Source organism: Ranitomeya variabilis, chromosome 6 (assembly GCF_051348905.1).
Source record: "Ranitomeya variabilis isolate aRanVar5 chromosome 6, aRanVar5.hap1, whole genome shotgun sequence".
Taxonomy (NCBI): domain Eukaryota; kingdom Metazoa; phylum Chordata; class Amphibia; order Anura; family Dendrobatidae; genus Ranitomeya; species Ranitomeya variabilis.
The window spans coordinates 439,279,008-439,303,392 of NC_135237.1; the positions used below are offsets into that span (position 1 = coordinate 439,279,008).

A 24,385-nucleotide genomic window follows, 5' to 3' on the forward strand; every position below is an offset into this window, starting at 1 on the left:
CAGAGAGACCACACTGCTTGAATCCGGCAACCGCCCAGCAGGCAACAAGGCAGGAGAAGGAGAGTGTGATACAGGAGGAGATGCATGGTGCAGAGGGAGAGATGGAAATAGAGATGTAAGGTGCGCAGAAGGAGGGGGTGAGGAGTGAGAGAGAGTGAGAGGGGGGGGCAAAGGGTGTGGTGTAAGAGGAGGGGGTGATGAGGGAGCAGAAGGACGGGGTGTGGAGTAATGAGGAGGAGAAATAGGAGGGGAAAGAGGAGGAGAAAGAGGAGGAGAAATAGGAGGGGAAAGAGGAGGAGAAAGAGGAGGAGAAATAGGAGGGGAAAGAGGAGGAGAAATAGGAGGGGAAAGAGGAGGAGAAATAGGAGAGGAGGGACGAGGGGTAAGAGGAGAGGAAAGAGGAGAAGAAAGGGGAGGGGAGAGAGGAGGGAGAGAGATAGAGGAGGAGGAGAAAGATGGCGGAGAAAGACAAGGAGAGAATTCCTTCCTCTTCAATGCAGGCCGAGACGGCATCGCCAGAGTAACAGTGCCATCTCCCTGCACAGCGGTTGGGCGGGGTGCACCACACACTGAACAAGTCTCTCTGAACAATGGATTCTGTTGGGAGCAGACTGTACATACCCAATATTTTTCATCTCCATATGGGGGAGGTGCTGATGGTCTGACACCTTTCCCCACTTTGTACACATAAAAATCACTTCCTGATTCTTTCACATAACGTTCAGTGCTTCCTAATCGATGCAAGTCTGTAGCCACTTTATACCATGCTGCTGCAGCAGAAAATAAATCAGCGTCAACTAGCTTCCCTTTCTTCCTTTTCAAAACATCATGCCACTCTGCAGCTTGAAGCCTGCCTCCCTGATGGATTTCACATATTTTCATGAGCTGCTTGTAATTTTTCACATATTTTACACCTTCGTGCTCTGCCACGATCTGGGGGGCCGTTTTCTCATCAGGGAGCAAAAGGCTCTCCTGGCGCTTGGCCACTCTATTCCCCATTGCAAAAATGCAAATGAAAAACACAAGGAAAAAGACCTCTAGGAGGTACGTATGTAAAAGCGCGAAAAATAAAAGAAAAAACACACTTTCAAAAAATTGATGTAAAAAGTCGAGACCAGAATTAAACAAAACCATCAGAAAAACACAAAATCTTTATACAAAAAGGAAGGTATATATATATATATAAAAACTATTCCTTCTTAAACAAAGAAAAAGGTGAAGAGACAGAAAAAGAAAAAAACTTTTGGAAAAAATTTGAAGAAAAAGAAAAGAAAAAACTAAATAATACCAAAAACTCTACCTTAATAAAAACTTAGAACAAAAATCTTCAAATGACTAAAATACAGATATATATATATATTCTATATTCTCCCCTCTGCGCTCAACGCAGTCAGAGACACACTTCCCCTTTCTAATGCTGTGATACTATAATATGCAATATCACTAAAATCACGTATCTGATATTGTTTAATGTCACCTCTTCTTCGAATAAATGCTATATTCTAGCTAGACTTCAAAAAAAAAAAAAAAAAAAACAGTTGTGACAGTGTGATTATTTACTATGCATATTTCTCCGTCTAGAAAAAGAGGAAGTGTTTAGGGAAAAGAGGAAGAGAAAAAAAACTCTCTTTTTTAACTTTATAGTTCTATGCACTCAAGCAACATTAACGTGACATTTACATACAGACAAAGACATCCAGGAGAGATATCGATACCCTCTTTATTATTCTGTGACACGTGCAAGTTGCGCTGGGAACAGACTACTGTCAATCGCACTGGACGCCCACCTGCGCCCGAGCCGCCTGAGTGCCTTGTAGCACAACAAGCGGGAAATCTACCACCCCGGTGCTGACGTCCTGACCGGATCGCCGACACTACGGGAATCTGCAGTAGCTCTGTAAGTTATTACTACCCGTGCCTGGAGCCTGGAGCCACCTGCTCCGGAACTTTGCGTGTTCCTCCTATGCACGGGAATCCTGCAATAACTTATCGAGCGATTTGACTTCCTGCGGCCTGTCTCCCAGCAACCACAAGCGTAAGCAGCAGTCACTTTCCTTTCCTCTCCTGGATCTTAGACAAACACAGAACAGATACGGTACACAGCAGACACTTCCCAGGGTATTTGGGAGGAGGTATGGACTTTTTACGCCACCTGGGATTGCAGTGAGCACACCTGACCGGCTAAGGATACAGACTTGGACTGAGCACAGGGGACATTCAGGTAAGATGACAGAATTTTCTTACCTTACTCTGTTGGAGCTGCAGTCTCCGTCCCTTTGCGCTGAGGCCTCGGCCCGTACCCACTTCCTTCCTGGTCAGGGATGTCACCTGGGCGATATCTTCGTCCCTCTGCCCCACGTTGGGCGCCAGCTGTTATAGAATTTTTGACTCGGGGTGAATTTAACCCCGTGTGTATGCTGTGTCCGTTCCCAATTATTATCAGATCTGATCTATTGAGCGCTCAAGAAAGAATGAACTCTGACACAAAGTGACAGTATAACATTCCATCCAGATCTCTGCTTTATTTCCTTAATACATGATCTTATAAAAGCGTATAAAATGGGAGTAAAAGCGTATAAAATGGGAGTGGTTAGCAGATTAACATACAATTTAGCTATTATTTCATTGGCTGACTGAGTACATAATGCATTTAACTGAGTACATGACATCTTTGAACTATGGTCTACCTAGCAACAAACTGATCTTGCACTTTAGAAAACATCTGCCACCTTTATCCTGCTAGTCAGCAACATTTTGGGACATTAGTTTCGAATCATATGCTTTAACTTCCCTGTTCTCTGGTGATCTAAGCATACCAAAAAGTCCCGAGGTCTGTCTTGCCTAACTCATGTGATTAAATTGAGCAATTGATCATAAAATAGCTGAATATATTTGCTTTTAAGCTAGGACATGATTTAAAGGGATATACATGCAAGTGAGATCTACATGATATATATATTTCTATCACACTTTCAGTACATGAAACCACTAGCTTTCTGCATCTTTCCTTCATTTACTAGATTTCACAGTACTATGCCTTCAATGTTACCCTGCTCCTTCCACTCTATGCGTCTATTACTCACTGTCTTTACTAACTTACCATTAAGAGGACCATCATGACTACTGGGCCCAGGTATGGACTGGGGATGAAATTCAGCCCTGGCATTTGAAATCACACAGGCCCATGTTGTCACCGTCCCCATGAAACAGATGGGACATATTACTAATATTACCCTGGATGGAGGAAAGGAAGATTTTCTAAAAGACGAATATTTCTAATGATACTCGTGGCCTGGTGGGGTAAGTGACAGAGTCAGCGACTTGTGCTCCCTCACAATTCTTAACAGTAAGGGAGTCTTGAGAACACCGATTCTGTTAACAACATAGCAGACAAGGCGGCCCACGACCAGACAGGCCCTTCTGGCATTTGCCAGAATTGCTAGATGGCCAGTCCGGCCCTGACTGGGCCCCATGCCAGCTGCTATGCCTGATGTCCTGACAGTCAGGAATAAAATGAATGTCAAACAGGTTGTCCTCCACATTTTATTAAAACAAAATTACACATTTATCTCACATTTCTTTTTATAATTCTTTTGGATGGTTAGTTCTAGCCATGACTTCTTTTTTATTATATAAATCTACATGTTGAGAATAATAGGACAAATCATCAGAATGACATCATATGATGACTGCATACTGGTAGTCCTCCTAGTTGTTGACAAGCCGAAGTATAACTATAAGTATTCATTGTGATGAAGGGAGTGGTGGGTGGAACCCAAACCTTACCCATTATTCATCAGACTCTTGTAATTGATCAGTGATGAAAGAACAATGCCAATAAATGGTGGTTTAACACAAAGTCATGAGAACATGTGTAAGTTTCAATTAGATTGGGAATTTCCTAGCAGTGAAGCTGGTTGGCATTTCTGTTCTAAATTTTCAAAAAAAGCATTCATATTTTACATATTACAGCACTAAAGATGCAAATATTAAATCTATTAAAAGGCCAATAGATTTACATTTTAAAAAATGATAATCTTAGTAGCTGAATTAGCTATTGTTATATTATAGTAATGAGAAGGTTTAGTAATGCTGTGCATGAAAGTCCACCATAAGTGAGAATCTTTTAAAGGTGAAACATTAGATCTATGTTAAATACCTTTTAGTCTTACCTCGGTTTGGGTAGTCATAACAAGTTCTCCTGCCTCATTGAACTTTGACCTACGTGAGATGATAGGGACAGTAGACGAAATGGTAGTACATGAAATATTTTTCCAGTTTCCTACATCAACACTAAGCAGGAATTGTCATGTGGAAGAACTTGATACAAGAGCTTGAGTGTCACATTATTGATCATTGTAAAAAATATCTATAAAGAGAAACCCATATCATTAAACACACTAGATTAAAATAATTAAAATCGATATTCCTCTCTGTGATGTCTTGTGTGTAGTTATTATTAAAGGTGTTACTCTTGGGTTTCATTTTTAGCGTAAAGGCCCCTATACACGTTAGACTAATGTCGGCCGAACCCACCAATATCTATTGATACGATCATATAAATATCGACTGATGGGCCTGTCCAATCCTGGATTACAGAATACATTGTTCTACCAGAGATGACCACTGGCAGAGATGTCTGGCAACGGCTTTCTATGTATTAGAGAGCCAGCCGAGAAGTATTGTTCGGCCGACAGTAATCTAATGTGTATGGCCAGCTTTAATGTAGTGGTTTATAATTGACAATCTGGTCACTTAATAAAACAGCAACCAATTCCTGGTAATCCAAGAATGTTCTTTAATTTCCTAGTGAACTAGTGATAAGACAGTCAGCTCTTGGTTACTAAATTTAAAGATTCCTGGTGAGTGGTGACCAAATGTTAGGTGGTGAGTTCCCGCCACTGCACATGGGGAATCTTGAACTATGCCCTCTGTGGTCTCCCATTCTTCCCCAGCTGCAGAGGAGCCTGCTCAGAAGAGACGCCGGTCCCAGCATCTTGCTCAAGCTGATGCTGAGCGCCTGGTTACGGCTGACGTCCCAGGTTCAGCTATTGTAACCAGCATTAATCAGCGGCGAGCAGACGCACCAGGGACTAAGTCCTGCTTTTTGTCAACTGAGCTTGCCCGTGGGACGACCTCTCAATGGAGGTCAGAGATCACATGCTCAGGTCCTGAAGCAGTCCTGATTGGACCATGGGGAAGGTCCCGGAAGGATGCAGCTATAAAAGGTTTGCATGACCGCTCGGCTATGCACTAGTATAAATCCTAAATTGTGTATGTGTGTATGCAATCTGATGAAAGCTCCTAATTGATCCCCTTCCCTAGCGTTGTTGACTGAGTGTGGGTGATTGGAGCTAACTAGTGCCAGATTGTGCCATCCAGCACAAGGCATGACAGTACTGCGTCTACAGCAGTATCCGTCAGAGCGGCGCCATGTGCAAATAGTGCGCTTTTCTGTCCCAATCTTAGAGTGATTCGTGGTGTCCGCCAGAGCGGCGCTGTATGCACATAGTGCGGTAAATCTTTAGTTACTTTTTCCCTGGCACCGCAGTTGTGGCGCTGAAGACTAGTGGATCTAGAAGGACTCTAACCCCGTGACCATGGGGCAGGGTCCTGTGACCAAAACGGTGACCAGAAAAATGCACACAGGAAAATTGCACAGGAAAATTGCCCACATGAAAAATGCACACAGGAAAAATGCACACAGGAAAATTCCCCACACGGAAAATTCCCCACATGGAAAATTCCCCACACGGAAAATTCCCCACATGGAAAATTCCCCACACGGAAAATTCCCCACACGGAAAATTCCCCACACGGAAAATTGTCAATTACAGCATCACAAAAGTTTCAGATCTATGATATTTCAGGTGCAAGGTGAGGATGTTCACATAATATGTGATCAACTTGTGATTTACAGTTGACCTAGTGCAAAACTGCAAAAATGATGATCTGTGGTTTGCAGCAGTCTGTCATTATCAGCAATAGATAGATCTAGTCTGCTCTCTTCTCTCACTGATTCTGCCTTACTCCTCCCACCAGCCCAAAACAGCAGCACATGCAGAACCAGCAGCAGTGTGATCCAGAGGAGCCATCACTGCTATCAGTACCCACAAAAGAATCACTGCTGCTGGCAGACATATTTGGTCCTGGAAGCCCAGAAGGCACCGCAGAAAGGTGAGATTCTGTCACTTGTACCACTTTGTGTTCTTGCTGAGAATGTATGATGTGCTTTTGCAGTGGAGTCCGATGGGCCCCAGTGCAAAATTTGGCCCTTCCCCCCCCCACACACACACACACATTGGTCAGATGTATGGGCCCCTGTAGTGTTCTAAATTCTATAAAGACGTATGAATTGCCCCCCCCCTTCATTATGTAGTAATGTCCCCCATACTGGTATATATGCCCATCATCCTGGTGAATATGTCTGCATCCTGGTATATATGTCCTAATGCTGGTATATATGGTCCCCATCCTAGTATGTATGGTCAACATGATCTCCATCCTGGTATTTATGCCCCCTTTCTGGTATATATGTCCCTATCCTGGTTTACGTGGTCCCCAATCCTAGGCTATGTGCACACGTAGGAAATGTGGTGCAGAATTTTCTGCACTAAATCTGCATCTCCTGGCAGAATCCACAGGTGCGTTTTTTATGCGTTTTTAGTGCGTTTTTTATGCGTTTTTTGTGCAGTTTTTGTGCAGATTTTACCACTGCAGATTTCTATTAATGGAGGGGTGCAGAAACGCTGCAGAAACGCACAAAAGAAGTGACATGCACTTCTTTGAAATCTGCAGCATTTCTGCGCAGATTTTTCTGCACCATGTGCACAGCTTTTTTTTCACATTGATTTACATTGTACTGTAAATCACCAGCATTAGGACATATATACCAGGATGCAGACATATTCACCAGGATGATGGGCATATGTACCAGTATGGGGGACATTACTACATAATGAAGGGGGAGGGGGGCAATTCATACGTGTTTATACAATTTAGAACACTACAGGGGCCCATACATCTGACCAATGTGTGTGTGTGGGGGGGGGGAAGGGTCAAATTTCGCACTGGGGCCCATCGGACTCCACTGCAAAAGCACATCATACATTCTCAGCAAGAACACAAAGTGGTACAAGTGACAGAATCTCACCTTTCTGCGGTGCCTTCTGGGCTTCCAGGACCAAATATCTCTGCCAGCAGCAGTGATTCTTTTGTGGGTACTGATAGCAGTGATGGCTCCTCTGGATCACACTGCTGCTGGTTCTGCATGTGCTGCTGCTCTTGGCTGGTGGGAGGAGTAAGGCAGAATCAGTGAGAGAAGAGAGCAGACTAGAACTGTCTAGTGCTGAGAATGACAGACTGCTGCAAATCACAGATCATCATTTTTGCAGTTTTGCACTAGGTCAACTGTAAATCACAAGTTGATCACATATTATGTGAACATCCTCACCTTGCACCTGAAATATCATAGATCTGAAACTTTTGTGATGCTGTAATTGACAATTTTCCATGTGGGGAATTTTCCGTGTGGGGAATTTTCCGTGTGGGGAATTTTCCATGTGGGGAATTTTCTGTGTGGGGAATATTCCGTGTGGGGAATTTTCCTATGTGCATTTTTCCTGTGTGCATTTTTCATGTGGGCAATTTTCCTGTGTGCAATTTTCCTGTGTGCATTTTTCAGGGAACCGCAGGTTAGCTTCACCCGGTATGTAGAAGGTGAACCCTGTTGCGTTACAGGGCTGCAATACCGCAGAGTGAATGCTAGTGTTTTGGTCGGTTCCCTGAAAAATACCGGGTGAAGCTAACCCGCATGTGTTTATGTTATACCGCCATATACTGTCCGTCATTACTAAGCAGCAGGTGTCACCTCTGCACGGTGGACCCCGGGCTGCGAACGCACCTTATATCCTCTTTAATATTATTTTGTGCGTTCCGCCAGCCCTAACACCAAGTAACACCATCTGACACAACGTAAAGGTTCTTTTCTATGTTTCAATATAGTGGATCTGAGAAATACACAAATGGTTGACAGCAGACAAATGCCCCTTACAGATCCTACCAGTATCTATGTCAGCACTAACTTGAGATGCGTGCTACATTTTGCTAGATACAGTCATAATTATAAGATTAATTTTCCTCCTTTGCAGCTTCTTCCACACCCTCTTCTTTCAAGCAGGCCGTGGTGTAAAACTTTTGACTCATAAATGTACGGCTGGTAAAAATGGGTGGTGTGGGAGATATATGCCTCTGGCACTCACCTAAAGTATGATTCATAATAAAGGGTGTGGATTGCTTTTCTCTGATGAGACCTGTGTTTGTGCCCAAACGAAAGCTCTTTAGCTTCAAGCAATCTCAGCCTTGTTGTCAGTTCCTTATCTCAGTATTTGGTTTCATGCACTACATGTTTTAAACTTGTTGGTATTATTATATTTCTATGACATCTGAACAATATTTTTATACGAATGATTTCAAGCAACTAGAAGACCCAGCTGAGTGGTCTTTTTACTTTTTATGAAGACCAATTAAAGTGTCATGAAAGCAAAGTTTTGTGATCTTCTCATTTTTTATATAAAAAATTTGCCATAAACCTCTCCACGGTTTAGACTGTCAAATCTGTTTGTATCCACTTTCTGTTGTGACTAAAGACAAACACAAAAAGTCATGTTTATTGGGAGTACGTATTAGATCTCTGGAGCCCGGCTGACACTTTAAAATAGAAAACCTATATACACTGTAACTGGCTATACATAGTCAAACGTCATCCTATCGATGTTTTGTGACAATGACAAATGGTTGAACGCGTTGAGATCTATTCATTCAGCGCCATTGACCTTTTGTGTTTGACTCATTTGCAGTCAATTTGTTCCATCCAAATAATGGCATTTTTTATTAGACTAATCTTGGGATTCTTAAAGGGAATCTGACCCTATGTTGCTGCTTCCCATATAAGAACAGCATGATATAGTGTCAGAGACCCTGACTCCAGCAATGTATTACTTACCTGGCTGCTTACTGTCATTTTGATAAAATCACTGTTTTATCTGCTGCAAATTTAGCAGTTATCTGAATGCTGAAATCTTTATAACCCCGCCCCCACTGATTGGCAGCTTTCTGCCTATGGACACACAGAAAGCTGCCAATCAGTGGTTAGGGGTGGGGTTATACAGAGCTCATGAATGTGCTTGACTACCTGGAAACGGGTTTACATGACCTACAGTGATAATCTTCTGCTGATAAAAACTGCCCTAAACATCTCGGTAACTGGAATCAGGGTCTCTGCCTGGGGCAACTCTCACCAAGCAATGACACCATCTGTAAGGCGTAATAGGATGGTGCAATATCAGCAAGAATAACAAATAAATAATAAATAAGTCCACAGTACATGGAAAAACTTAAAATCACCAGTACTGTTCAACATCACAAAAAAATAAGAGTACAGACACTTTCTGTAGATTTACTGTTTTATCAGTGTGTATACTGCATCTTTCATGATGTACTTATCAATAGTATCAATGGCACAATTACATACTGGAGAGGAGGAGTGCGGTGAGAGGAAGGCATTGGCAGAAAGTGAGACAGGAGAGGAGTTGGGAAAAAAGCCAGCTCTTTATAAAAGTTAAAGAAGGCTTATCATTACATCTGGATGCCAGCATTTGGTATTCAGTCATGGAGGCGGTGGGGGCAACGCCGGTTCAGTCACCGCTGAGTATATAGAGCCGCGGCTGTAACCGCACCCCCGGCCCAGACTGAGACTAGCTCAACATTGAGGCCGGCTGTCAGTCAGGGCTGGGGGCGCGGTTATAGCCTCAGAACGGTGACTGAACTGATGCCCCCACCCACATGACTGAATACCTAATGAAGGTGGGCGGAATAAAGATCATATTCTTTATTAGCGGTGGATTCCAGCATAAGCAGAAGTCACACAAATGCTCTCACTTCCTGTAGTAATCAGTGTTTTTTTCTCTCTAGATATGTTCACAATGCAGCTGTCACTGGAGTGTCCAGGTAACGAATTTTACTTCATCTACTATTGTAAAACTATTGCCTTTTCTAACTTTATTAAAAGTTAAAAACATTGTACTCATCTACCCTGATCACATTGCCTCAGGACAGAAATATCGTTTGTCTGACGGCCATCAAATATGTATAGGGCCTTTACTCTTTTGGCAGTGGCTTATCGAGGTACCGACCAAAAGGATCAAGCATTTAAATTTACGCTGTCCAATCTTTATCGGTCAGTGGAATGTTGGGGCCTGAAGCATACTAGATTGTCGGCCTTCTTTAATCTTAAATGTATATGTCGGCCTTAAAGAGTAGCTACCATTTCAGGTTTATTATTTACATCAGTAGCATACGTAAAGAAACTTTGTAAAATATCTTATTAAGGAGGTTGTCCATTACTGCAGAACAGCTTCTTAAATGCTAAAGTATCCCCGAAAAAATTGCAAAAAGGCATTCTCACCTCCCAGACCAGCACCGCTCTAGCAATGTTGTGCTGTGTCGCTCAGTGTTCATGTGACATTATGTCATGTAAATGTTGCAGCCAATCAATAGCTGACGATCGTCTGCAGCCTTCAGAGTTCTGTCAGAAGGAATTGTTCAGAAACTGATGAACTGATAGACTAAAGTACTGACAGTCGAGAGTGAAGGCATCAGCATCAATTGAACAGGGTCGGTTAGGGAGATGAATTTGTGCTGCATCCAAACTGCTCCAAACTATTAAACGCAGGTGAATCCGCATGTGTTTATTGAAACGTGCAAATTCACCGCGTCCAATACATTGTGAAATTTCTCTTGTGGAGGCTAGCGTCTCCGCAAGATAAATAGACATGCTACGGTCTGAAGAGACCCGCTGCATGTCCATCTCTACGGGTGATTCGTGGGCATCTCTGGATGCGAAGTGGACATAGGAATTCTTGAAATCTCATCCACTATGCTGTAACATCTGGTCGCTGCAGATTGGATGCTGCGCAAGTCCAACCCGCAGAGTTTACTGATTTGTTCACATACCCATAGAGAATTACAAACTTACAGTTTTTAATCTTCATTTATATAAAAAAAAATCCTGTATTATGTACAGTTGAAATAGTGGAATAAAGACATTACTTCTATTTTCTAAGAGGGACAAAAATACATTTTATAAGTAAAGAAACAAAGTGATAATGTGTGCAAACTGTAAAGCGCTGCAGAATATGTTAGCGCTATATAAAAATAAAGATTATTATTATTATTATTATTATTATTAAAGTGATTGCTGACATAGGGTGAAAGGCTGTCACTGTTCTTAAACATGTAAATTGTTGGCAAATTCCCTTAATATTGATGAGATCTTCTTCCAAAATGTATTTCTTGATGTCAAAATAAATTGAGAAATCAACAAACTGATAACCAACATTATAAACATTATTTGCCTATTGTGTATGTACCATAAAAAGAAGCAGCATAGCATCACATGGGTGCAAATACATCTAAAGTGGACTGCATTAAATATTATGAAATTATTATTTATTTGCTTGTAAAAGGTATTAAAACTTCTGATTTGTCAAAGTGACATGTCAGAAGTTTTGATTCATGGAGGTTCCAAAGCTAAAATTCCCATTGATTTCTAAAATGAATGAATCACAGCACCCCTTCATTAGAAATATATTTGCCTCTTACTATGAGCACAGGCACCTCTCATTCAACTCTCCAAGGAGTAATGGACAGAGGCAATCAAAAACATGGGGCCAAGCGATCAGGTTAATGTTATTGCCCCTTTATTTTAGCAATTGGTGAATATCAAAGCACCTCATCCCACCCCCCATTCCCCGCCGATCACCGATCACAACTTCCGACATTACACTGTGCCAGTTACAATTTATTTAAAGTTTTTTGCAAGCCTACAAAAATTATTCCGTGCACTCACTAAGATAGACATCTATTCATGGGATTTGGAAACTCATCTAAACCTAATTTTAGAGAACTATACATTTCTATAATTCAATGATTTTCATTCCATAAGGTATATCTCTTTACTGCAGGCAAATAAACAAAAATATGAAGAAAGCCAAATGTCAGATAGAAACATCTATTTAAAACGACAGAAGCGTGAATGGGTTGTGCCCCCAGCGAATATGCAAGAAGAAGAGGACAACAGATACAGAAATCCTATAGCAAAGGTAACAAACTGTACTGACTATAATAATCAATTTATAAATATTCACAGCACAAATATTATATTTTATACGTTATTGTAACTTATACAAGTAGTTTGGAGAATCCTTAATATAGAATAGTGAGATGTTAGATAGAGTGGAGCAGGATATGGACGATTTCCAGGCAGAATGTCTATCACATCCAATGAAGCCTGCCTCTTTATCATTTATCCGAAAAATGTTTTTCACAATTTCCATGGCCCATGTTGCTAATCTTATGCACTTGCATTATCACAATGATGCGCACAATCATACTTAGTAGCATTCTAATATAGCATTATACAGTGGCTTGTTTTAGGAAGTCACTAAAATTGATCACCCCTGGCTTCATGGCCAAAAGCAAAATCTTTTTTCTTTCTCTGAAAATTGTTTTTTTCCCAAATGTATAAAAAAGTATAATTTTTTTTGTTGACAGGTCCATTCTGACATCGAGGTGAAAAAAGGAACTATACGGTATAGACTGTCTGGACAAGGTGTTGATCAGCCTCCCTATGGGCTTTTTCTAATAGATCCCCGAACGGGACACTTGAACGTGACTGGAGTTATTGTGGATCGTGAACAAATATCTATGTTATATGTAAGTTGGCTTGACATAGTGTACATGCAAGAACATGACACACAGTATAACTGGTGTATGGTACATAGGGCTTAGATCAATATTCACAGATAAATAATACCAATAAATACTGTATTTATTAGTATGCATTAAAATAAATTAATGCTCAAAATATACAACAAAATGATCCTAGTGAGCCCTAATGGAAAACTATGAGTAAACATTTGACACTGTGGGATCACAAATTGACCCTAATTAATACCTTACCTGTCTGCAGAAATTGGCACCCTAGGCGCCCCACTTAAAGATAGCTTACCCTGGTAATTAATAATGGGCCCAATTAGTCCTGATCTAAGGGAAACCAGTCGATTAACCATGATGTCAGACCTATTCAGTCTAAGTCGTTGAGGCAAAAAAGAATAAAAAATAAAAATTATTCAAGAGTCGCATTTAAACACAGATATAATAACCCACACAGGTTGACATGCAGCTGATAGTAGCAAAGGACATAATTTCTTAACCTTATCAAAAGCAGATGTATATTTCTTTTGTGTAAATCCTAAGAATGAAAAAAAACTAATGTAGGGCATAAAAATAGCCCCAAAAACATGGCACCCAAATTGGTGCTCAACAGAAAGTAAAGCCCAATCACTCAACCAAATCACGCAAAGAGTTTCCTCTCCTGCATTAGATTATGTGTGAATCCAGGAACAGATCTGCAACAAATAAATGTAAATGTGTAACATAAATGAATGGCCTGACATTATCAAACGCTTACTCGTAGTTTTCCATTAGGGCTCACGATCCAACTACTTGGAGCATTTTGTTGTAGATTTTACAGTGGGGAAAAAAGTATTTAGTTAGCGAACAATTGTGCAAGTTCTCCCACTTAAAAAGATGAAAGGGGCCTGTAATTGACATCATAGGTAGACAACAACTATGAGAGTCAAAATTAGAAAACAAATCCAGAAAATCACCTTGTTTGATTTGGCAAGATTTACCGTATTTTCCGGCGTATAAGACGACTGGGCGTATAAGACGACCCCCCAACTTTACCAGTTAAAATATAAAATCTTCTTAAAAGTCGGGGGTCTTCTTATACACCCTATGTCGTCTTATAGGGCCGGTGAATATGTGCCTTTTGGGGGGGGGGGAGTGATCCTGATGACGAGGGGGCGTCTCACAGGAAAGTGAGTATCCCCCATTACCTTATCGTAGCGGTGCAGCGTGGGGGTCTCAGTGCTGGGAGTGGCGGCGGCGGCTGCTGTGCTCTGGTGCGGCGGCTGCTGTGCTCTGGTGCGGCGGCTGCTGTGCTCTGGTGCGGCGGCTCCTCTTCTGTGTGGGGCCTCTGTGCTGTGCGGTGGCGGTGGCGGCGGCATATCTTTATCCAGTTGGGGCTCCTCCGGCATCTCCTTAGCCCTGGAGGCCCCGCCGCAACTCCATGAGTGCAATGCAGCGGCCATTTTCCCGGAGGCAGCTCAATAGGTGCGATGCGGTGGCCTCCGGGAAAATGGCCGCTGCTCAGATTCAGATCTCGTCCCGAAATCTCGGGACACGAGATCTGAATCTGAGCAGCGGCCATTTTCCCGGAGGCCACCACATTGCACCGATGGAGTTGCGGCGGGGCCTCCAGGGCTAAGGAGATGCCGGAGGAGCCCCAACTGGATAAAGATACGCCGCTGCCGCCGCCACCTCACAGCACAGAGGCCCCACACAGAAGAGGAGCCGCCGCACCAGAACACAGCAGCTGCCGCCGCTCCCAGCACTGACACCCCCACGCTGCACCGCTAGGATAAGGTAATGGGGATTACTCACTTTCCTGTGAGACGCCCCCTCGTCATCAGGATCACTCCCCCTCCCCACCCACCATATACACCGGCGTACAAGTCGATTCCCGGCGTATAAGACGACCCCCGACTTTTAAGAAGATTTTCGGGGGTTAAAAAGTCGTCTTATACGCCGGAAAATACGGTATTTTGCAAAATATGGTGGAAAATAAATATTTGGTCACCTAAAAACATGCAAGATTTCTGGCTCTCACAGATCTGTAAGTTCTTCTTTAAGAGGCTCCTCTGTCCTCCCCTCATTACCTGTATTAATGGCACCTGTTAGAACAGTATAAAAGACTCCTGTCCATAACCTCAAACAGTCACACTCTAAACTCCACTATAGTGAAGACCAAAGAGCTGTCGAAGGACATTGGAAACAAAATTGTAGCCTTGTACCAGGCTGGGAAGACTGAATCTGCAATAGGCAAGCAGCTTGGTGTGATGAAATCAACTGTGGGACCAATAATAAGAAAATGGAAGACATACAAGACCACTAATAATCTCCCTTGATCTGAGACTCCATGCAATATCTCACCCTGTGGGGTCAAAATTTTCATAAGAACGGTGAGCAAAAATCCCTGAACCACATGAGGGACTTAGTGAATAACCTGCATAGAGCAGGGACCACTGTAATAAAGGCTACAATCAGTAACACACTACGCTGCCAGGGACTCAGATCCTGCAGTGCCAGACGTGTCCCCCTCCTTAAACCAGTACATGTGTGGGCCCATCTGAAGTTTGCTAGAGAGCATTTGGATTATCCATAAGAGTATTGGGAGAATGTCATATGGTTTGATGAAACCAAAGTAGAACTGTTTGGTAGAAACAAAACTCATCGTGTTTGGAGGAGACAGAATGCTGAGTTGCATCCGAAAAACACCATACCTACTGTGAAGCATGGGGGTGGCAACATCATGCTTTGGGGCCTTTTCTCTGTAAAGGGACCAGGAAGACTGATACCTGTACATGAAAGACTGAATGGGACCATGTATCGTGAAATTTTGAGTGCAAACTTCCTTCCATCAGCAAGGGCATTGAAGATGAAATGGGGATGGGTCTTTCAGCATGATAATGATCCCAAGGACACCTCCAGGGCAACAAAGTAGTGGCTTTATAAGAAGCATATGAAAGTCCTGGAGTGGCCTAGCCAGTCTCCAGATCTCAACCCAATAGAAAAACTTTGGAGGGAGTTGAAAGTCCGTGTTGCCCAGCAACAGGCCCAAAACATCACTTCTCTAGAAGAGATCTACATGGAGGAATGGGCCAACATACCACAAACAGTGTGTGCCAACCTTGTGAAGACTTACAGAAAACGTTTGACCAGTCATTGCCAACAAAGGATATATAACAAAATATTGAGATGAACTTTTGTTAATGACCAAATACTTATTTTCCACCATTATTTGCCAAATAAATCTTGCCAAATCAGACAAGGTGATTTTCTGGATTTGTTTTCTCATTTTGACTCTCATAGTTGTGGTCTACCTATTATGTCAATTACAGGCCTCTCATCTTTTTAAGTGGGAGAACTTGCACAATTGGTCGCTGACTAAGTACTTTTTTCCCCACTGTGTTAATTCTTTTTAATGCATATCTAATAATGTTTTAATGGTATAGTTTTAAATGACATGGTCATTTTATATATTTTAATACCAATTGGAAACTTCTGTCTTTTTTTCTAAATCAGGTGTTGGTGACTAAATATCTTATTCCATAGATTTTCATTGTTTACATCAACAACATTTCAATATCTGAAAACCATAAGTTATGACTTTCTCATTCATCGCCATTAATATGTATTTATTTTATTGTGTTAATGCTTATTCTAGCTCACAGTCCATGCGATCTCAATTTCTGGAGAAGAGGTAGAGAAGCCACTACAGCTACGTGTGAGGATTCTGGATATCAATGATAATCCTCCAATGTTTCATCAAAGTGTTTTTGCAGGCTCTGTGGAAGAAAATAGCAAAGCAAGTAAGTGAAAGACGTTCTAAAATGATTGGGTTTTAAGAGGACCTTTCACCAGTTTTAGCAAGTTAAATTGGCCACATTATTGAATTGTGGCCGAAGAGCTGAGTAAAATGTAGTTTTTATTTTATAATTTCCCATCTCTATTGTGGAGATATTAGCTTGTAAAGCTTAGGTTATAATTTATAATAAGCTCAACTGGGTATTATTAGATTCTTCTTTGGGGGCATGTACTTTTTCCCCTGCATGACTTTGACCAATCATGCACTGGGAAAAAAAAATACACCCCCAGAAGAGCAGAAGAACATGCTTCTCCTGTGAGATGAAATGATAGACAGCCCTGCTCTCTACAGCTATCATGTAGAGCAGGTGAAAGCTGGCTGTCATTACAAACACCTCCAGCTTTCATCTCATGCATTTTAGTGTGGGGGAGGGGCAAAACAGCAGACATGAGTGTCATTACAAACATTTTCAAATGCATCTTAAGGTTTTTTGAGAGTGGAATCAGGGGGAGAACATCAGAGCTGAGCATCATTAAAAACAGAGAAAAAACACACTGGCACTACTAGGTGCTGATATAGTAACGCTGCTGGCAGTAGGACCAGTTCTGTGTGATAGCTAGCCAACAAATGAATAATAGGAAATATCAGTGTACACTACCGCGCTAACATCTATATATAATGCAGATGAAACATTTCTATAAAAGGAAAAGTATACAACAATAACAATCGGTGTGGTGCAGGCCAACAGTTGATAGGTACCTTCCCCAACAGTGCAAGGTAACTAGTGCCTACAATAGCATACAGTGGGGATGGTGTTAAATTCAGGGGATCGGTAATGAAAGATTGTCTCCAGATCCACTGAAGAGACACCAGCTGGGTTTTGCACTGAATATGTGCAGTATTGTTGGTTCAGTTGTTAGGTGAATTACGCACTTACTCTTTAACACCATCGCAACCGTATGCCATTGTGGGCAACAGTTACCACTGTCACACCAGTACAGCTAATTAAAAGAAGTGCCAGCGATAATGACAAGAATGGCACCTTTCACATTGTGCTGTTGCCCTCGTTCAGTGGTCTGGTTGAGGCTTACGTCCGAAGCCCCACAAATGGGTTTCAGGAGTATGCATCAACAGGGGCATTGACTATGATGGTGCCCTCAAAGTAAAGGTGCCCTGTCATGCAACATTTTGAGGTGTATATCGTTTACCAGTGGCAGAACCTCAAACACAGTCTACTATGTCTCACTGTCCGCCTCCAGAAGTATAAGCCCAAAAATGATGCATGACAGAGCACATGTTGAATCAGTCGTCAATAACCCCATCGGTGCATACACCAAAAACCCATTTTGCAGGGGAGGAGGGGTCGAACGCAAGCCCTGACGGAACCACTGAACGTGGACAACAATGCAGTGTGAAAGCACCCTAAGAGGTGACCTCTCTTGTGGCTGATAGAATGGGATGTACACATCGTTTTGCACCAGCTATACGGGTAAGCAAAGGAAGTGCTTTCTGGGTTATCTAGCAAACTAGGAAAGGCCTACACAAAGGTGCATATTTGGGAAGCCCAAAAAGGTTCTGCCGGAAACAAGCAAATATTGCTTGTGAGCCAAGGCCTAGAGGAATCATTCAGGATGCAACTGTCCAAGTATGTGTGTGGGAGGAACAAAGAGTGGGAAAGGGCCTCAACCAAAGTGTCAAAGTGTGTGTGTAGTAGTACAGCCAAAAACCTGGTATATGAGTAGGCCTCATGTGAAAAACAGGAGTGAAAGAACTGTCAGAATGAGAAAAGTTCAACATTGCATTTCTGCCATTGCAAGCTCAAGCACACCAGTATAGACAGTTAAAAGAGAGAAACTCTGCACATAGTTGGGCAAGTTTTATTACGCCTGTACCATAAGAAATTGGTCAGAATCCTGTTGATTTGGAGTATTGTCTGGGAGCTCTGGCTCTGCATACTGAGGTCTGTCTACAGATGGAGCACAGACATCTAGTCTCCCTCCTTGCATATAATTAGCTGAGCAGCTGATCCATATTAATGTAATTTGTTGGTTGGTTGTCTGACACTTACAAAAGTGATGCATTGAAGAAAACAGCAGACTCAAACAGGAAATTCTCACCCAATATGACACCAGATATTTCAATCACTCTTCAAAGAGAAATAAAGCTCATACATTCATCTTGATTTTTAAATTTGTGTATTTTAGATACTCCAGTGATGAAAATCTTTGCCACTGATGCAGATGAACCAAATACCATCAATTCCCAAATTGCTTATAGAATAATATCACAGAATCCTAGTGAATCTTCCATGTTTATTATGAATCAATATACTGGCCAAGTCTTCACCATGGCTAATCTGGACAGAGAGGTATGTTCTAGAATTCTTAGATGTTAAAGGAAATTAATATTAAAAATTAATAAGTAAACAGGATATACATTGCCACCAAATGTCTTTCCATCTAGCAGATTTTCTTCATGCTCCTGTAACAAATGCAAGATTATGAGAAGAAAATGTTCACATCTCTGTGACACATATATAGATTCTAAAAAATGACTTTTAATAATTATCTCTTTATTTCAATTTGAAACATTTAGGATGAACCAAGAGGTGGTGATTATTGCTGGGATGTCGTTACAATTTGGTGCATTTGCTCTATTTAGTGATCCTGACTCAACTCAATATAAAAACCCTAATGCTTTCTATGAGTAAATACCATTCATGTATATCTGCAATGTACATTCTGTGTAGAACTTATTCAGGCTTTATTTTTTATTTATTTTTTTAAGTTGGTAAGTGGCTATAGCCTTGTAATTGGCGCCTCAGACTTGAATGGAGGTCCTGGAGGACTGTCTGGACAATGTGGTGCTGACATCAAAGTCTTAGATGTGAATGACAACTTCCCTGTGCTTGAGCAAGATTCAGTGAGTACACAGCACTACTTTATTAATGTAACAAGTAAATGCCATGTTAACATTAGAAGGCAATATAGTCAACATGAAGAAAATAAAATCATCATCTATACTTTCAAAGAACCTATTAAAATTGTATTAAATTGCAATTACATATGTACATTAATCAAGAATTACTATATTCCAAGATGCACTCCCAAAGTGTGGTATTTCATTAGATGATTTCTTATACCCTGAATCATTATGCGATTCCACTTTAAAGTAGATTAAAAGGTTGTTTTTAAAAAAAAATCAGATTGAATTTCCAGTGTCCTAGAACGTCTTTGTTTACTGGTCCTGCAATTATGACGAGACCTCACACAGTTCCATTAATGGAAAAATAAAAAATGTATGGGTCTTTGAAAATGGTGACACAATCTAATTTCCTACTTTACATGGATGAGAATATTTTAAAAGACTATCATAATAAAAAGCTATATATGTATGGTAACAGACTTATATTGACTTGGAGAATCATGTTCCAAGGTAATATGTACTGCTCAAAGAGCACCAAACACTCACAATGGTGGTGTGCCAATGGCCTGCTGAAGGTTCCTGGCACCTCTATTCTTGTGCTCCTGTGGCTGGGCTCATAGGAGATGGTTAAATTCACAAAATTCTACTGTGCAAAAGTATTACAGTATGTAGTGTAAGTAGTCTAAAAAAGGTAAAAAGTCACATCCTTACCCCACTTAAAATAAAGAAATTATTATTAAAAAAAAGCTTTCACACAGGTCCATCAACAGAAAAAAAAAGTTACAAGACTTAGAAAATAGTGATATAAACCAACATTTTTTTTTACAAATTTCAGAAATATTAAACCACTAGAATAACAAAAAATACAAGTTGACCTGAAGAATCATATTGCCAGGTCATTTTTACCACCCTCTAAAAGTCGAGAGATAGATAAATAGATAGATCGAGTTATGATCTTGTAACAGTTAGTATCCTAAAATATAAAAGAAAATTGCAATTTTCACAAGTTATATATTATTTACTGTTAAGGTAAATAATATATAACTATATATAGTACCCACCGTAATGCTGCAGCTATGGGGTCTGTGGAGAATGGGAGCCCAGTCCTGGGTGATCTTATTCCCTCTGCTACTACATGACAAGAACCCGTGCAGGACTCACCTCCCATAACGAGAGCTGCGTTGTTAGCCAGCAACAAGGTTAGAAATTGGTCTATTGTTTATGATAAAGCATTGAGACGGATATAACAAAAATTAATATTAAACCAAGCAAAACATAGCATCACAACAGAGGCGCTGTTGTAGTTTTGCAAATAGGGGCTAGAGCAAACAATATTGATGTAATTAGTGGAAACAAATACCCCATGCAAATTCTGGAGAATAGTTTCTGCTGTGTATCTTTAGATAAGAAACCAATATATAAATGTATTATTTAAATCAGATTTATACAGTATCCATTGAACATTTCTTTTTGTTTTTTCATTTTTCAGTACTCTGTTCAAATCAAGGAAAATATGGTTGGTTTTTCAGACCTAAGGATGAAAGTTTTTGATTTGGATGAAATGTTCTCTGATAATTGGATAGCAATGTTCGAAATAATATCAGGCAATGAAGGAGGATGGTTCGCTATTGAAACAGATGCTCAGACAAATGAAGGTGCCTTAAAAGTAGTCAAGGTAAATGTTCTGTGTATATATATATATATATATACATATATATATATATATATATATATATATAGTGATATAAAATGTTTGCGTTGGTTAGGAACACCTCAGGTGACATCACTTTAGGCATTAAAGAATAACTATGAACTTCATCATAGTGACATGTCAAAAAACTCTTTGAAGATGTGAACAAAGCAGTGCCCAATTCATCAAAGCTTTCATACTGAAATCATGAGTAAAAGTTTGGATAAGTCACAAAAACTAGGTGCAACTCAGAGTTGGAAGGAGGCAGTAGGTGGAGGTAGTATCTGTTGACATGGCAGTGTAGGGCCAGTATGGTTATTGTAATGTAGGTCGGAAAATTTTCTGAAGACATTGGTTCTTAGGTTGCTTTGAAGTTAGGGAAAAGTTCAACTGGTTTGGTTAGAGAATCGCAGAGCATGGGGGATGAACTCAAGACTGTTGTGTGAAGTATGGACAGGAGGAACAAAAGCAGGGTTTTCTGGGAAGTGGAGAATTTGCATAGATTAGCAAATTTAAAATACACCTGTCAATAAAGGGGCAGACTTGACCTCTAGATTTCTCTCCTTTTTCATTTCTAAAATAGAAGTATTACCATCTCTTGGCACTAAAAAACAGCATTAGTTAATTTGAAATTATAATTACCTATGGTGCCGATGACACAAGTGGATTATCATTCTAGGATTTAAACACTTTGCACTTAAAATATTTACAAAAATAAGTCATACATATATACAATATTTGGCAATTTTTCTTATTCCAGATTTTTTTTCCATCTTTTGTTTCTGGCAGGCATTGGATTATGAAGCAATGCAGTCTGCCAATCTAGCTATCCTTGTAACCAACCGGGCAGCTTTCCACTATTCAGTCATGTCTCAATACCAAGCAAAAGTGTCCAGCATAAATGTTCAAGTACAAAATGTGATGGAAGGACCTGCGTTTGTTCCCGCCAGCCGTTTTGTATCGATTCCAGCAGGATTATCAAAAGAAGCCTTATTACAATATGTATTGGCCAAAATGGTAGCTATGGATTTAGACACCGGAGGACCAGCCACAAATGTTGTGTAAGTTACGATTTTCATTATAAGTATTAAAGGGATTGGCCTCTTCATATTTATTATGACAAATGTGTTGGAGACATTATTTATTGGGGACATTATTTTGCTTACAGCTCCTTTTCCTTTTACATACAGTCTTTAGTATAGTCTTCCACCCAGACTGTACAGCTCTCCTTTCCACAACATGCAGAGTGCCACAAAATCACATCCTAACACCTTTATTATTTTATTATAAATTGTCAGGTTTTAGAATAGGCAAAGATTATTGTAAGAGAATGTAGGAAGTCACTTGCTTGGGACCTCTCAGAGAGTGGTACAGAGAGGGTCTATATCTTTGGAGAAGTCAATTTACTATGGACAGTTTCCTTAAATTTGACAAATTTACTCCATAGAATTGTTAATACTGTTCAATCTCAACAGGTATTCATTGGACAAAGAATCCAGCAAATGGTTTATGATAGATTCCACAACTGGTGAAATCAAGATGACTTATCAAATGATTGAAAATGTTGCAAAGGATAACAGTGGAAATAGTCCAAACTTCACTGCTACAGTCTTTGCTGAAAACACTGGTAAGGCTATATCTGCTTCTTATTACTATCACTGGTATTTGTAAAATCACACGTCATCACTTCTTTTCCTTTTCTGTTTATTTTTGTGCAGACGATCCCACCTTAGTATCAAACGGTACTGTTGCAGTAGGAATGATTGATCCAAACCCAACTCAAGCTTGTCCTGTGATTACACAAGAACCCCGAGTGGCATGTTTGGATAGGAAGGAAGTTGTTATAAGAGCAGTACAAGACCCATTGAATGCCCCTTTAAAGATAACGGTTGCGCAAAATTCTGACTGGAATGTCCTACCACTTAACGGTAACTATTAGACAAATATCACAAGTAATAAAGTTTAAAAAGACTACATCTTGTCTTCTCTGTATTCTTCATGATCTTGCTTGATACTGATTTTAGATGTCATCCTTTGTTAAAGGAAACCCATCTTCTCATTCATTCTGCCCAACCAATGGGCAGCATGAATCAGAAACTCGTATTGCAGTTGTGTATTTTTTTTTACTCTTAAATGCTATGTGTGTGCCTCGGAGTAGTCATCCAAGACGCATAGTCCCTGATTGGCTTTTTAAAGAATTTTTTCTGTAAATGCAGCATTTCGGGGAAAATATTCAAGCTGCAATAACAGAGCCGGTGTCTGATTAATGCTGTCCATTGTACAGGTAGACAGGATCCCTTAAAAAATATTTTTGACGCTAAGGAGGATATGTGATAAATAGAAAGATAAATACATAGATAGATATGTCAACTGTTATACATTTGTATCTTAATTATTTCATCAAAGGTGTTATCCTGGTCTTTTTTTAATATGGGCCTAAAAAGTAACAGAGCAGTCTTCGACCACTCCTCACATCGACAGAGCAGCTCTTTCTCTTCCATACTGCTCTGTTGATGGGGCTTGACTGCAGTTAATAAGGCAGAGAGGAAGAGAAGCCACTGCTCTGTCACCGTGATGTCAGCGATAACCACTGAATTGACAGCAGAAGTGGTCTGTGACCGCTCTGTGCAGGCAGAGATCAACAACAGGCAGGTAGGTAGCAACTACCTAATAGACCCATAGTAAAACAAAAATAAAGGTCATGCATAAACCTATTAAATATATAAATATTAATATTAATCTAATACCGTTTATAGTAACCTAACAATATTTATATCTATACTATCTATACAGATTTATATATGTAAAAAAATGATTTAATTTTTTCCAATTTCAGACACAGCAGTGATTTTGGTTGGAGGATCATCTGTTGGAGCTCGCAATTATTCTGTACTAGTATACGTTACGGACAAAAATAATCTGTCTTGTCCAAACCCATTTCCTATTGTCATACAAGCCTGTGAATGTACTGCTGCTAGATCTTGTGATGCTTCAAAACTGTCAAGCAAGAATGTGTCCCTTGGTCCCGCAGCAATTGGCCTCATGGTTCTGGGATTTCTAGCTCTTCTGTGTAAGTAACCAGTCCTTAACCCACCACTAGTTATTTCATAAGATAACTCATTAGTCGATATGATGTGGGAATAATGAGAAAGCCAACAGCAATGTAGTATTTTGTATCGCAGTGCATTGAACGGTCAGTGTTCTCAGGCTAAAGAGGA

The 24,385-nt window shown here is 40.5% G+C and overlaps 1 protein-coding gene and 1 long non-coding RNA gene across 2 annotated transcripts in view; one reads left to right on the forward strand and one right to left on the reverse strand.

Moving 5' to 3' along the window:
- Positions 1-24,385, forward strand: part of LOC143782672 (desmoglein-4-like) — a 71,616-nt gene that overhangs the window by 33,957 nt on the left and 13,274 nt on the right. Inside the window, exons 2-12 of the mRNA XM_077270396.1 lie at positions 9,973-10,008; positions 12,024-12,161; positions 12,613-12,774; positions 16,412-16,556; positions 18,757-18,920; positions 19,340-19,474; positions 20,967-21,152; positions 21,957-22,228; positions 22,643-22,794; positions 22,886-23,095; positions 24,004-24,237. Of these exons, the coding sequence (XP_077126511.1) occupies positions 9,973-10,008; positions 12,024-12,161; positions 12,613-12,774; positions 16,412-16,556; positions 18,757-18,920; positions 19,340-19,474; positions 20,967-21,152; positions 21,957-22,228; positions 22,643-22,794; positions 22,886-23,095; positions 24,004-24,237 (1,834 nt within the window). The remainder of the gene's footprint in view (positions 1-9,972; positions 10,009-12,023; positions 12,162-12,612; positions 12,775-16,411; positions 16,557-18,756; positions 18,921-19,339; positions 19,475-20,966; positions 21,153-21,956; positions 22,229-22,642; positions 22,795-22,885; positions 23,096-24,003; positions 24,238-24,385) is intronic.
- The window catches only part of LOC143782675 (uncharacterized), an 85,522-nt gene continuing 80,126 nt past the window's right edge, over positions 18,990-24,385 (reverse strand). The window contains exon 4 of the long non-coding RNA XR_013217019.1: positions 18,990-19,033. This is a non-coding gene — a long non-coding RNA (uncharacterized LOC143782675). The remainder of the gene's footprint in view (positions 19,034-24,385) is intronic.